Consider the following 14,164-nt stretch of genomic DNA (forward strand, 5'->3'; position numbering starts at 1 on the left):
AATGCTTATATGAGCAAAAGCATTGATGAACACATAAAAAAATATTGGCTAACACGTAATATTAATGATGATTGTTATATTAATTGTTTGTATTATTGTTATATTTTATTATTTGATGATCTCAATTTTGAATTTATATTAAAAATATGTGCATTATTGCTTTCTCTTTTTTTAATAATTATATGTATATGTATGTATTATTTATTATATATATAATAAATTTTTAGTTTATCAAAAATAAAATGTCTTTAAATATAACATTTCATTTAAGATTTTTCCTGATATAATTCTTGAACTTTTTGTTTTTTTTTTATGCATTCGTGGTAAATTATGTTTTGCTATCAATATCATTATTGTATGTCATACATTCTGATAAGCTATCAGAAGAATGTAAGCTATCGTTATTATCATAATAAATTCTTCAAGGTTTATAGACTACGTATTTTTTTCTCGTAAAAAGATAAAATATTTACAAATATATTTAATTCAAAAATTATTACAAAGCGTTTCTCGATGACATTCACTACCATCTTGCTACAAAGTTATTGAAATTTGCAGCAGCGAAACAAAATTCTCTTACAAATTCTGTTGCCGCTTAAATTCTAAAAATTATGAAACAATAAAGCTTACACAGAAAAACAATAAGTGTCAAATAAAAACTTATATACTTAAACTAACGCGTTCATTGTTTCGTATATACGCAACAATTTATAATCTTCTTAGAAGAATTTAATAATTTTAAATTTTAACAATATTATAGTCTTATTTCAATATTGTAATTGTCATCTCAAGAATATATAATTATTTAATTCTACTTTAAGAAAATCATAATCTTTGATTTAAAAATGTTATTTTCTATCTAACATTGTTTCTTTTCCATTCAAGAAAATTAAAACTTAAATCATAAGAATTTATTTTTCTTGATTCAACTATATAAAATGGCTTCATTCAAGTAAGCAATTATTCAAGCTATTATATTTTTCTTTAATTAACGCAATATAATCTTATTTCAAGATTTCCATGTTAAAACGAAAGATATTTTCAAAACAAGAATGTCCTTTTTTTCTGTGTACTCTCGCGCGGCTACGACACGTGAAGTCGAAGACCCGCGGACACACGCGGAATTACAAAGTGAAAATTCACGCTACAAGTTTCCCTATATATCTTGCTTAACGAAAGATTCGTATCAACCGGTTCCCGGGGTAGAATCGACGCAGTCGCAGCTGCGACGTGGAAGAGGCTGCTTCTGCCGCCGCCACGGCGGCGGTCGACTGCCTCGAAAACTTGATGCTAAATAAAACTCCTAGCTGCTTGGGCCGATGCCATGCGCTCTAATTTCCCCGAAGGCACGACCGGCTGTGGACGTGGTGGCCCGGGATCTTGCCACGTCGGAGGGTGATCAGCGCGACGATATCGTCGATAATTCGCGGCCGATTCTTCTCTCGCGATCGTGAAAGGGAGAGCGGTGGATCTGAGGAGACGCGGGACATTAAACGGGCTCTTCGAAGGCAAGTTGTTGCTGTACGTCAACCAACAGCTGACGTCGTCGTCGTCGTCGTCGTCGTCATCGCCGTAGATCGAGCCTCGCGAGCGACGTCCAAGCTTCGCCATTTCCATGCGAAGGTCGCCTTATCATGGCTATCGCCCTTCCGGGCAAGTTCGCTGTCGCGCTACTGGCTTTGATCGTATTATTCTACGCCACCTGCTACGGCTTCCGAATACGCGATATCGCGCCGCAAACGCCGCACTCGGTCTGCGTTCCAACGCACGACAGAGCCTGCCCGGACAAAACGACAACGACCGGGAAACCGGTGCACTTGGCTCGAAAGTGGCACGAGGGCATAACATCGCGAACTACCGCTGCTGACCGGAAACCACCTGCCGAGTCAGACATTGGAACGGAGAAGATTCGGACCGCGGAACGTCCGAGAGACAAGGATCCGATCAGATTTACGTCGAAAAAGCACAAGGCAGAAAGTGTCGAAGTTGACGATGATGAAGATGTGGAGATAGAAGAAGATGAAGAATCAAGAGAGGATTTTGAGAGAGATCGGATAGATGAGGACGATACCGAGACTGAACTATCGGATCGAGATGCTAAAAGTAAACAAGACAAATTGGATAAAACTGTTGTTCGCGAAGACGATAATGAAAGTGATGATGATGATGATGATGATGATGACGATGACGACGTAGATGACGATGATGATGACGATGATGATGATGATGATGATGATGAAGATGATGAAGACGAGAAAAAGATCCTTAAGAAAACTTCAAAAATACGAATAGAAGAAACTAAAATACAAGTTAAAACTAAATCGATGAAATATAGTAAAAATATAGTTGATGATGATGAAGAGAAGGAAGATGATGAAGAAGAAGAAAAGAAAGCCAAAGTAGATAGGCGAAAAGTTATAGAACCACTTAAAAAACAAGTCGATGTATCACATAAAAAACAAAAAATTCAGGTTCCGCAAAGTGACGAGGATGAAGATGGAAGTAAGGAAGATGATATAAGAGAAATCGTTCCATCACCTAGAAAGTTGGAAAAAGTAAGACTCGCCGATAAAGACAAAACTATTGTACTTAGCAAACGCGATGTGGAAAAGCCAAAACATGAAGCTAAAAGACCGACTAATGTCACAAAGCCGGCAGTTGAGAGCGTAAAAAAGACAATCGAAAGCACGAAAAAACTTGAATCAATCGAAAGCATGAGAAAACCTGTCGAGAGCGCGAAGAAATCAATCAAAGTTAGCGAAAAATTATCCGAGAGTAAAAGAAAAATTGAATCGGTCAAGGCTACTCCTGAGCCTAAGACCGAGGTACCTAAAACTGCAACAAAAATAGCAGACGAAAGATCGAAGACGCGCGTGAAACCGGAAACTTCAACACCTGCGCCGAGGATCAAGGAGCAGGCGAAACAACCAGAGAAGGCGGATGTCAAAAAAGTAACGGCAAAAGCAACCTCGAAGCCGTCGATGGAAGTTTCGCAAGTGAAGAGTGAGTATTATGTGAAAATGGTTCAATATGAAAAGCGCGAGTTTATCTAAAGATGTTTATAGCGTTTCCAGGTGAATAAGCGCCAATGTGGTAGTATCTTAAGTAATAATCTAACTAAAGCAATATCCAACAGAGCCTGTAATCTTTTTGTTTTTCGCTGAATTTTCCTTTGCTTACAGAAATTTTTGCTTGTTTTTCTTGAAATAATTGGAAAAATTTTTCAACTTCTTTCGCGCGCCGAATAGCTTTTTTTCTTTATAAAAGTAATACCTTGATAGTACAAATATATTATAAGTATTATGTATTTTTAAGAGCGTATTTGAAAATAGGCAGAATCACGTTTCAACTTTTCGAAGTAATTTGTTGTAAGAAATTTTAATTGATTAATACTTTTAGAGCAAGAAACAAAGCCAACACCGAAGAAACGTACAGACGCATCTGTCACATTGTCCGAACTGAATGATGCAATTCTGCGTGTGCCGACCTTCGTGCCAAATTTTGCGAATGTTGAAAGCCTCGAGTGTCAGCAACACGGCAAGATATTCCTGCGACAATTGAGAGGTTACAAGTTGTGGGCGCTGCAAAGTGAGTCGATTGACAGAAATAACTGTTCATTCTATTTTCGCATTGACGAGCCAAAGTCATTATTATCACTTTAGCCAGGAGATATTCAATATTTAATTCAATAATTATTTTTTTGAGAAAAAACATGCGTATTAACGAAACTCTTTTTAATCTCAAAAGTCTCAATTACGTTTATTTTATAATGCTTGAATGTTTTTGATGCATTTGCAAACAAAATGCGTTTTATCGGATCTAAAAGAGAGCTATCTTGCTTCTAGTGTTGGATGCGAGCGCAAAGATTCCGTCGGGCTTGTTACGAGGAAACGTGAATCAGCTCGGGGATTACGATCAATGCTTGGGTGTGTTGGCATATGTTAAAGTAGATGAGAGAACGATAAGAATTCAAGGGAAATATTGCTTGGCTACTATGGACCTGCACGCTTCCCATCCAGACATGAGGCTGCCGGTCAATCTAATGCAGGGGCGCGCTTTTATACGAGCAAGCATGCACGACGTAAGAGAACTTGCTCTCAAGTCGAAATAAGCTATGAAAAATTATACATTCTCAATCTGCATTTTTTTACAAAATTCTCAGATAAATTAAAAAATAGAATAGTACTAATATATACAAAATAACACTGTAAATAAAATATAATATAAATTTATTTCATGAATTTTTGAGAAATAAAATCAGAGAAGTTTGCTCTTGAATCTATTTCTCTTCATTTTTCGTTAAAACAATCAGATATACATGTGACATTTAATTTGAGCGGGAGTTGTTTTTAAATTGGAAGCTTTTTAGCAATCCATTGAATGTTGCAGCCAGGTCATTTCATTCCGAAATTTACTACAATCAATTGGGCGCTCTGTCTACCTGCGGCGTGTTCCGCTAAGGACGCCGAACGTGCGTTAGAAAGTGCCTTAGAGGATTACAATGGAACTGTTGGAATTAGATTTACGGTGGACGTCGATCCTAATATGTGTTACGTGAAACAAAAGTCTCAAACTTATTCGAAGGAAACGATCGGCGTTCTGTACGTTTTTTTTTCCATTGTATTTTAAAGAAGTAGTAATCAATAAAATTTACGTGTGTTATTTTTTATTTTGAATAGATATTTTTACGCAATGGTCGTTTGTCTCGTTATCGTGGCAACTGTAAGAGATTGTTTCGTGGAAACGCAAGGAAAAGGTAGGTAGTTCCGATAAATTACGAGAATCGAGCATATTTTAATTCAGCAACGCGATTGTGCGTAATAATGTCTCTTTCGCAGGAAATTATTCTGAGAGGATAATCATGTCATTTTCCTTATGGAGGACGATTAAAGCCTTATTCAAGGACACGACGGACGGTGCGGATATTACCTGCGTTCACGGAATAAGAACGCTGGCCACGATCGCTCTTTACGTTGCTCACCAGCTTATAGCAATCGCCCGAATACCGTTTAATAATCGTGCTTCTCTTACCGAGGTAAGATCGTCGGGCGAAAAATCGTCGCTTTGCGTTTTATCACAAACCGACATCGCATCAATATTAAATGATGTTTAAACGTCAGATCGCCAACAACCCAGCAAGCTCTATTTTGCGAGTATCCTTGGTTTACACGGATGCGTTTCTGCTGCTGAGCGGTCTTCTGACCGCTTACAATATGGCGGAGGAGCTGAAAATTCGCGGTGAGATTCGCTGGTTCTGTCGCTTCATCGCCAGATTTATCAGGCAGGTTCTACCTACTAGAGAAACATTATTCTTCGATCGTGTGAAAACAATGTAATTAATATAAATTAATTTACATCATCGATCTTCGCAGACTTTCACCGGCGTTGCTCGCGGTGGTGTTTTGGTACGCGTTCGTGATGGAATACGTGGGTTCGGGTCCGCAATGGAACAGTATCATCACCGCGAACGCGGAGCTCTGCAAGCACAACGCCTGGACGAATCTGTTATACGTGCAGAACTTCTTTCCGTTCGAGGAGATGGTGAGTCGTGCGAGAGGAGACAGATGGTGGACTCAAATCCGTTGATGGAACGTATCGTTTGCAGTGCGCCACGCATACGCATCAGCTGGCTCTGGATATGCAGCTGTCACTCTTGGCGCCTATCTTGGTCTTCTTCCTGCAGTACAAGCTCCTCGTCGGTGTCCTCTTGATAGCCTTCCTCGTTCTATTGTCCGCTACTCTACGATACATAGCGACAATGAACAATTATCTGTCTCTTGTCATCTTTCACGGGATGTCGTGAGTATACATTTTTGAATATCTTGATATCGTATACACGGTAAAAAATAAAATGTTAATTATAACATTTTTCACATGTCCCAGAAAGTCCACTCTAAATTTTAAGTTAAAATAACTCATTCGTCGTATGTTACTTATTGACAAACTAAAAATGTGAAATAATTAACACAATACTTTACATTTATTTTTGTTATTGTGACTTTAAGTAATGTAAAAATAACATACAAATTAATTAAAAATTACATGAAAAAATAGTTGCAATAACTCGTAAGAATTGTTGTAGGATATTAACATATAATAGTAATTATTTTAACTTAAATTATTTGCAATAGAAACATTTGATTTTAGTAAATTTGATTATTTTGTATGTCAAAGTTCAAGATTATTTGAAGATTCACTTTAACTTTTCTTAGAATGTTAAACTGACTTTGAGACATGTTGATTGTTTAAAATAATTGTGTTAAAAATAATATTCCATTTCTAAGAGACATATACAAAGTGTCAAGTTATGAAGTTGACATAAATGTAACACATGAAAACGTTATAAAAATAATAACATATATGTTGTATGTTAATTTTACATTAAAGTACTAATCAAAACGTGGTAACAAGAAAATTTTAACATATGGACGCACAATTTTTTACTGTGTATTGTCGTATATTAAATATATTCTCGACCGCAGGTTAAAGCGCCTCTACAAGACTGCTAATCTTACTTACGCGTTGCCGCTGCACAGAGCGACACCATACGTTTTCGGTGTCGGCCTCGGCGTGTTGTTACATTATACCGGGAAGAATGTCAAAATTCACAAGGTATTATTTTTTCATGGATATTTACCTCTCTTTCTACTATTCTTTCTTCTTCTTATACTATTCTTTCTTCGTGATGGTGCTTGATCACGTGACAACGTTCTACTTACAGGTGTTGGTGATCTTGGGTTGGTCGATTGCAACACTTCTAGGTTCATGGTCATTATTTTCACCCTGGCAACAGGCCAGACGAGATTACGTGTACAATGTCGAAGAAGCAGCTCACTATGCAGTAATCGGACCAGTATTGTGGGCCACGGCTTTATGCTGGTCAATATTCGCCTGCTTCACAGAACATGGAGGTTGTAATAAGTGATTGATTACAAACTCGTATCGGAAATTGATGAAAATATAATGGAATATTGACGGAATGATTACTTACTTCGTAGGTGTCGTTAACAATTTCCTCTCCAACTATTGGTTCAAGATCTTCAGCAGGTTATCGTACGCCATATACCTAACGCAGTTCGCGGTATTTTTCTACAATGTCGGGACCACGAGATTTTCCTCGGAATTTCAACCTCTTAGAGCAGTAAGTCGCGCTGGCAAAGCAAGGAAATCTTATTTCATTAAGCTTGTAGCTTTTTATCATATATTTCCAAATGTGTCTCTCTGATTATTTCATTAAAATGTTATTAGAGCTTTTGTATTCTGTCTACTAGAAATATATATCTCAGATGTCAACTTTAGAATCAGATAGTCACATTTAGAGTCGCTCGATATGCGATAGAAATATGAATGAATACATTACTCTTACAGATTGATCCTCTGGAAGTAGTGATAGTAATAGCTGCGTCAGTTATTTTGACGTTACTCTTTGATCTTCCGATGCAGGAGGTGAAGAATGTCATAATGGAAAGCACGGACATTTCGATGCTCGAAGATTCCAAAGAAGAAAAGACGAGTTTAAGCGAGGATAAAAGCTTTGCTGAATTGGCGGAAGTCGCCAAAGGGACGGTTGAGCAAGCAAACGTTTTCGAGGATGACGAGATCGCGTCTACCGGGTGGGATTGGCAGAAGGATATAGCTCATGGTGCGGCTGTGCCCGAAGGACATGACACAGAGGACGAGACGGTAAACGTACCGATATTAAAGAAAGTGAATGGAAGACGAATGTCATTTATCGATCATGAAACGCACGATTCCGACGAAATGTCGAGTAAAGATCGAGCCATAGTATTTACTAGAAGACCATCCAGAGACACGGAAGAGTACGTGGTACGAGGCAAAAGAGGTATAAATAATCAGAGATACGCAACGGATGACTCTGAAGAAGAAACTATCGAATTTCTAAGAAGTCAGCGAGAGCACGAGACCGCTCAACGTAGGCGTTCGCTATCGAGAACCAAAGATAGCAAGAGATTGACATCGAGAGAGAGCGAAAGTGAGGAAGAGCGGCAGCGCAAAAGAAAGAGCGACGACGATTTGCGACAATTCGGGAGATCTGAATCTAAAGAAAAAGCGTCGACTAAGCAAGCGGACGACTATCATTCTTGGGAATTCGTCGGAAAGGAGGGTCTCTCTGCGAAAGAACAATACGAAACAATACCGCGACAAACGAAAGCACCTCTCGCAAAATCAGCAGACGTCGCGAAAAGAATACTGTCTTCTGAAAGCGAAGAGGAGCCATCGATTCGAGGAACGCAGCTGGAACATGTTCCAAGTTCCGAGACGAAAACGAGCGACGAGGAGGACTGGGAACACGAATTGAGGATACGAAGGAAACAGTTTATGGAACAGTTGGTCACTCAGAAGCGAGAATCGCAGTCCGAGGAGAGAAGCGAACCTGAGGCGGAACCCTTGAAACGTAGATCCTCCGCGGAGGGCAGGATAGCGTTGCTGAGCGACGATGTCTCCGGTGAGGACAACATGGACTCGTGGACCGTTAGCGTTGGAGCGCGAATTGAACTGCTCGGATCCTCTCAGGAGCCGAGCGAGCCCGAGGATGACGGTATTTACATGCGTCGGAGGGAATATCGCGAGCAAGGTCCGCCTTCGCGAGAGGCGAGCCTGAGCGAGGGGGAAAGCAGTCAAGATACTTCGCGAAGGCAATCGTACACCAGTGGTAGCCAGAAGACATCCCTGGAAGAAGAGGATGACGCTAACAACCACAATTTTGTGCTGACTAGGGAAAGCAAGAGGGAATCTCTGCAGGATCTGTCAAAATTGTCGCAGGAAGAATTGACGAGCGCTGGATGGAACGTGGTGAAAAAAGACGATGATCCTTCAACAAAGTCGACATCAACTGGATTATTTAAACGGGAATCCATCGTGAAGAGTCAGGCCAGCGAGGAGGATCCCGAGTATCTCCTACCGGAAAGGCCCAAGCTGGTCCAGCAGGAGCGGGAACATCCTTTCAAGAAGGCCTGGCAGATGCAAAAGTCTCGATCGGAGGAGGAAGGCTCCTCGGCGTACATTATAAAGGATCCCAAGGAGCAGCCATCAGAGACGAAACAGACGACGAAGGAGACGTCGATCAAGCGCGAACACAGCGGCGAACAATCCGAGGACACCGAGTCGCTCGCCGACGAAGAAGCCGTGTTGCTGCGTGGCAAGAGTACTGATACAGAAGAAAACAGAACCAGTTCGAAATCCGGCACGGAGGAGAGGGATTCCGTCTCGACGGAATACAGCAAAGACACCCGCGACGCAGATTATAGGCAGAGCTCTAAATCTGAGACCGACGACGATTCGGGAAGATTTAATTGGCCCGGCGAGGAGGAAGAGGAAGAGGAAGAGGAGGAGGAAGAAATTTACAGGACCGACTGGAAGAGGAAGTCGGAGGAAGCGGATTGGGACTGGGAACGGGAGGAAACTTGACGAAAATGATTTTAGATAATTGCGTACGAAAGTGACCGTACTTTACCTTCAAGTTTGGTCGAAGGTAAGGATGAGGGAAAAAGCGAAACGATCGAATCGTAGCACTCGAAGCAACGAGTGCTTGCGCGAGAAAAAAGATACGAGGATGAAAAAATCGATCAAGATTTATATATTTAATCCTTATAAGTTAATAAATTAAAAAAAAATATTTACGCTGCACACATATCTCTTCTTCACATTATTTCGATAAGTATACTGCTTCTTATGTATATTGCGTGTTCGTTATGTACAAAGCGTTTTCTGGATTTAAAATCACGAGTTATCTCTTTTCTTACTTCCGGTTCTGAAGCGAGCAAGTTTCAAGTTTTATGCCGGAAATAAAAATATAAAAGAAAACTACTTTGTAAAGTGAGCAAAACTACTTTGTAAATCGCGTTCACGATTGTTTTCGGAAAATCTTCTGACCGAATAATACTGTATTGATTTCTATCTGTATTCTGTCATCGAAATCATTTTATGACGTTCGTTTTTCTGAGAGGAAAAAATGAAAACGAATTCTTATACATACATGTATATATACAGAAATATATCGACTCTATCTCCTCTTTCTCTCTTTAATTTAAATAATAATAATATATGTAACGATAATATATTTATTATGCATATACCTCTTCGCAAGAATATCCGTTCGAGGCTGAGTATCGGCGATTCGAACACTATTAATAATAAGATAGTCCCGAAAGTGAGCATTATATGCGACAATATAATCTCCAACTAAAAAAGATAATATTTTTTATCTATTTTTATCAGTTAGATTTTATCGAGTATATCAGATATATGATGATTGTGCGTGTGTATGTGTGTATATATGTAATACCAACCAATTTAAAGTTATCTAAATGTTGAGGCGATCGTATGATCGCTATGATGTGCAATTCGATGAGACCACTTGCTAAATACGCGGAATATGTCAATCGGCTGAGAACAATAAACACACTATATTTTAAGAAATTTTTTACTTATCCTGAAATCAAGAAGATCAACATATTTTTAAATTTATTAACTAACACATATTTTAATGCAAAAATCCTTAGTTGAAACGAGTTATACACTTGCATTATCGGTGAAGCACGCAATTAGAATTATCTTGATACCGATGCACCAAAAAAATCGATGTAGAGGAGAATATATGACTGCCTCGATGATAGTAAAGTCCTTTCTTATATTGTAAAATATGATAATAATAGAGAACATCGATACTAGTAACAACAGTGTCGCAAATAATCACTCCAATTTGACCATTTTTTTCATATGAAAAAATTCACATTATAATGGAATAATTTTATAAACATTCTGATCAATCTACGTATCTAATTATTTTTTTTTAATTCGTCAATATGTATTTGAATTAACATACAATACAAAGTGTTCGTGATAGGTTGGTGTCATCTATATTTGATAAATAATGTAACCAAATGCAAGACCAATGCAATACGATTCGACTCTTATATGAGTTTTAATGCGTTCATAAAGAAATCGTTGGTTGCGATGTCTTTAATTTCACTGCACATTTAATAAAATTATTTATAGAATAAGATATTAAAATTGTTAATATGTATAAAAAAAATGAAATGAATAATATATTAATATAAATATATAATTTCATTTTATAATTATTTGTTACATAAGTAGCTTAGCTAAGTAGCTATAATTAAGTTGCTTGAAAATACTTACGATAATGATAGTTAACTATAATTTTGCAAAAAATTTTATTTTGAAATTTCGACATTAATATTAAGTTTTTCAAATTAATATTAAATTCTTATCATTCGAAATTAATATTAGGTTTTTGAATATACTGCGAATAGATCATAAATGTTGGATCCAAATTAAGAAGTGTTATCGAGAATATTGCTGTTGAGATCGCTATCGCATCGATAAGCAACCACTTCCCAATTTTACGCCATCTCCACAGGGAATATATGATCAGTGACGAGAATATGAAAAGCTGCGTATCCGCGGCGAGGTACCACGATTGGAACATGCATCAAATCATAAAAGATAATCGTGTGAGAAAAAAAATAGCCGTAAATTATCGTTCATCAGTATCACATAAATTATCAGTATCATATAAATTAAAAGCTTTTAAATTCTATAAATCCGTATAAATGTGCAGTAAACAAATGAGGAAGATTTTTTGAAATAAAAAGAAGATTATATTATTCAGAATTCAAATAATAATTATAATAAATGAAATAATGAAATAATATTAAAATAATAAAATAATAATAAAATAAAAAATAAAATAATAATTATAATAATTGTAAAGATTAAAAAATTACAAATAATATGTCATGTAAACTTTTACGAAGAATTTTAATTATAAAATATTTTATATGCATGTAGTCTTCTTGAAATTATGTTTAAAAATAATTTTTGATATAAATATGCAATATTTCTAATTCGCGATGAGCCTGAAGGATCTACCAGTTTATCTGTGTTTAATTGTTAATGTACAGAAGATTGGTTCACGGTGAGGCCAAAACATTTATCTTTCTCGTGTCGCATTCTGAACTAAAGTGGACCTTGATTAAGCCACGTTAACCACGTGACCGATTATTGCAGAATACACTGGTGTTAATCTAAATTGAGAAAGTAGATCAATACATGTAAAAATAATTAATTTATTATTTTCATTAATCTCGAAATATTCAAACATTAAAAAAAATTATAAATTATAAGTTTTGTTAAGTTTTAATATGTTGCGTGCCTAATATAACGTATACTGTATAAGAAAAATAGATTCTGAACTGATTTCTTCTTGTCTAGTTCCTGGAGAAATATTCTGCAGAAAAGGAAATCGCTCGACGAACAGGAGAAACGTATCGACTAAGAAAGGATTATTGAGAAAGGATAATTCTCAATCTTGGTCACTCCCTGTTAAAAGAATAATATAATATCTTTAATATCAATGTATGTGTATGTGTTCATGTATGTATAATGGGATAAACTTCCGAAAACCGATCACCTCCGATTTGAATGAAATTTTGTAAAAAGCTTCCTTTTAGCTTAAAATACAAGCCTGTAAAAGGAATTTTGGCGACTCCTACAAAAAAGTCATTTTTTTAAAGAAAATGAAAAATATAATAATAAGGGAAATATATATAATAATAGATAAGATTAGAATATATACGCAAAAAAATACTAAACAAAGCTTTATTAGCTTACTAGTTAACGTTACTTCTTTGAACGATACATATGTACTCAGCACAAATCGAAACGTAGATCACGAGTCACTAGCAAAAAATGTAAACAAATCGTAACAAATGTAAACAAGGTCGCGCAACAAGCCAAATACACACACACACACACACACACACACGGGGGGGGGGGGTGCAGGGGGGGGCTTTGGCCCCCCCTCCCGCATCCACCCCGTCCCCCTCGCTTCGCGTGGAAAGTTACAAACTCATGTGGAATCTCGCTTTTAAAAAAATGACTTTTTTGTAGCAGTCGCCAAAATTCCTTTTACAGGCTTGTATTTTCAGCTAAAAGGAAACTTTCTACAAAATTTCATTCAAATCAGAGGTGATCGGTTTTTGGAAGTACACCCGTATAATGTATTATTTAAATACCTTTTCCAAAAATTTCTTATTAAGCATCAGACCACTTATAACGAACATATGCCCTGCAATGAACACAAATTTGATGGAAACAAATTTTACACGAGAAATACATTGCAGATGCAAGTAGTTCACATATGACGTCACGAAGAGTTTCTTTAGATTTGACATCAGAAAGAAAGAAATTAGGATATCGAGCAACGTTTCACTGTAGGTGTCTTGTCATTCTTCTTCGAGTAGATGGCATGAAAGACAGTGCCAGCGAGGATTATTAAAAGCACAATGAATAAGATTATGCATCTAAGAGAGAGATTTCATCCATATATATGGCTTGATAAGAACCGATGTCACGTGTTGAAAAAAATATTTCTATAAAATTTTATTTATTAGCTTTTGTGTCAAACTTTCTTATCTATTTAAAAGAATCTCGTAACACGTAATTTCAAGACGGAACATGTAATTTCCAATATGTCGAGAGATTGAAGCTCGCATATAACTTACATGTAAACAATATCCAGCGAAGACGGCTTCGGATTCGTTTCTGTAACATCTTCGACATCTCGATCCTCAGTTTCAGAGGAGAATCGTTGAAGGCCACAGTCGCGACTTATCGAACGACATTCTGAATATTCTTAGCCGTGCATCCGGCAGGTACATCCCAGTACAATTTTTTGATCGGTTCCTGATACCTGTCTTTAACATCTTTAAAAGCCAGTCAGACAGATTCGTTCTTACGAAGATAAATGCATTTCGACTTCACCTAAGCAGTACTGTTGGCAGATACTTGCCGACGTCTCGTAGTCCAAGTCCATGCATTAGTTGAAGTTGTCCAATTGATAGACAGAACCTACTAGCAGGTCCATCGGAAATTTCCCGGAAGCATCGTAAAACTTGATCGCCCATCCGGCCAGGTTTCATAGATCGATACTATTTCTATTAACTTTATATTCTAAAAATGCTCAAAGTTCAACATTTGATAAACTTTTCGAAATTATGTTGCAATTATTGTTAAAATAAACGTATCTTTTAATTATGTAATAAAGAATTAGAATTAAGATAGTTTAAATCTGCATATATAAATTTGTTTCGCTCACAAGATATTCATCTCATTAGCA

At 37.1% G+C, this 14,164-nt stretch overlaps 1 protein-coding gene, 1 long non-coding RNA gene and 1 pseudogene across 3 annotated transcripts; 1 reads left to right on the forward strand and 2 right to left on the reverse strand.

The window, feature by feature from the left end:
• Window positions 1-1,321: 1,321 nt before the first annotated feature.
• LOC145969784 (uncharacterized) lies at window positions 1,322-11,089 on the forward strand. The gene is made up of 13 exons (XM_083096036.1): window positions 1,322-3,003; window positions 3,400-3,588; window positions 3,846-4,081; window positions 4,390-4,601; window positions 4,680-4,756; window positions 4,839-5,035; window positions 5,121-5,281; window positions 5,373-5,541; window positions 5,606-5,799; window positions 6,483-6,612; window positions 6,722-6,911; window positions 6,999-7,141; window positions 7,369-11,089. Exons 1-13 carry the CDS (start codon window positions 1,635-1,637, stop codon window positions 9,427-9,429), a joined length of 5,328 nt encoding a protein of 1,775 aa, XP_082952162.1. The 5' UTR covers window positions 1,322-1,634; the 3' UTR covers window positions 9,430-11,089.
• Window positions 4,213-6,972, reverse strand: LOC145969785 (uncharacterized). Of its 2 annotated transcripts, none has more exons than XR_014438245.1 (2): window positions 6,720-6,972; window positions 4,213-5,740 (listed from the first exon to the last, which is right to left on the reverse strand). It is a non-coding gene; the product is annotated as an uncharacterized LOC145969785 (long non-coding RNA). The 2 variants fall into 2 exon arrangements; XR_014438244.1 differs by lacking the exon at window positions 6,720-6,972 and adding an exon at window positions 6,520-6,711.
• LOC145969991 (uncharacterized) lies at window positions 6,997-13,963 on the reverse strand (annotated as a pseudogene).
• Window positions 13,964-14,164: the final 201 nt, after the last annotated feature.

The sequence above is a fragment of the Camponotus vicinus genome, unplaced genomic scaffold (genome assembly GCF_025532165.1).
Source record: "Camponotus vicinus isolate PSW18456_S1 unplaced genomic scaffold, iyCamVici1.0 SCAF_4, whole genome shotgun sequence".
NCBI classification, from domain to species: Eukaryota; Metazoa; Arthropoda; class Insecta; order Hymenoptera; family Formicidae; genus Camponotus; species Camponotus vicinus.

Coding starts and splice junctions, on each gene's coding strand:
- LOC145969784 (XM_083096036.1), top strand. CDS start 1,635: ATGGCTATCGCCCTTCCGGGCAAGTTCGCTGTCGCGCTACTGGCTTTG. Junction 5,542..5,605: donor TCTTTCCGTTCGAGGAGATG/GTGAGTCGTGCG, acceptor TATCGTTTGCAG/TGCGCCACGCATACGCATCA. Junction 7,142..7,368: donor AATTTCAACCTCTTAGAGCA/GTAAGTCGCGCT, acceptor TTACTCTTACAG/ATTGATCCTCTGGAAGTAGT.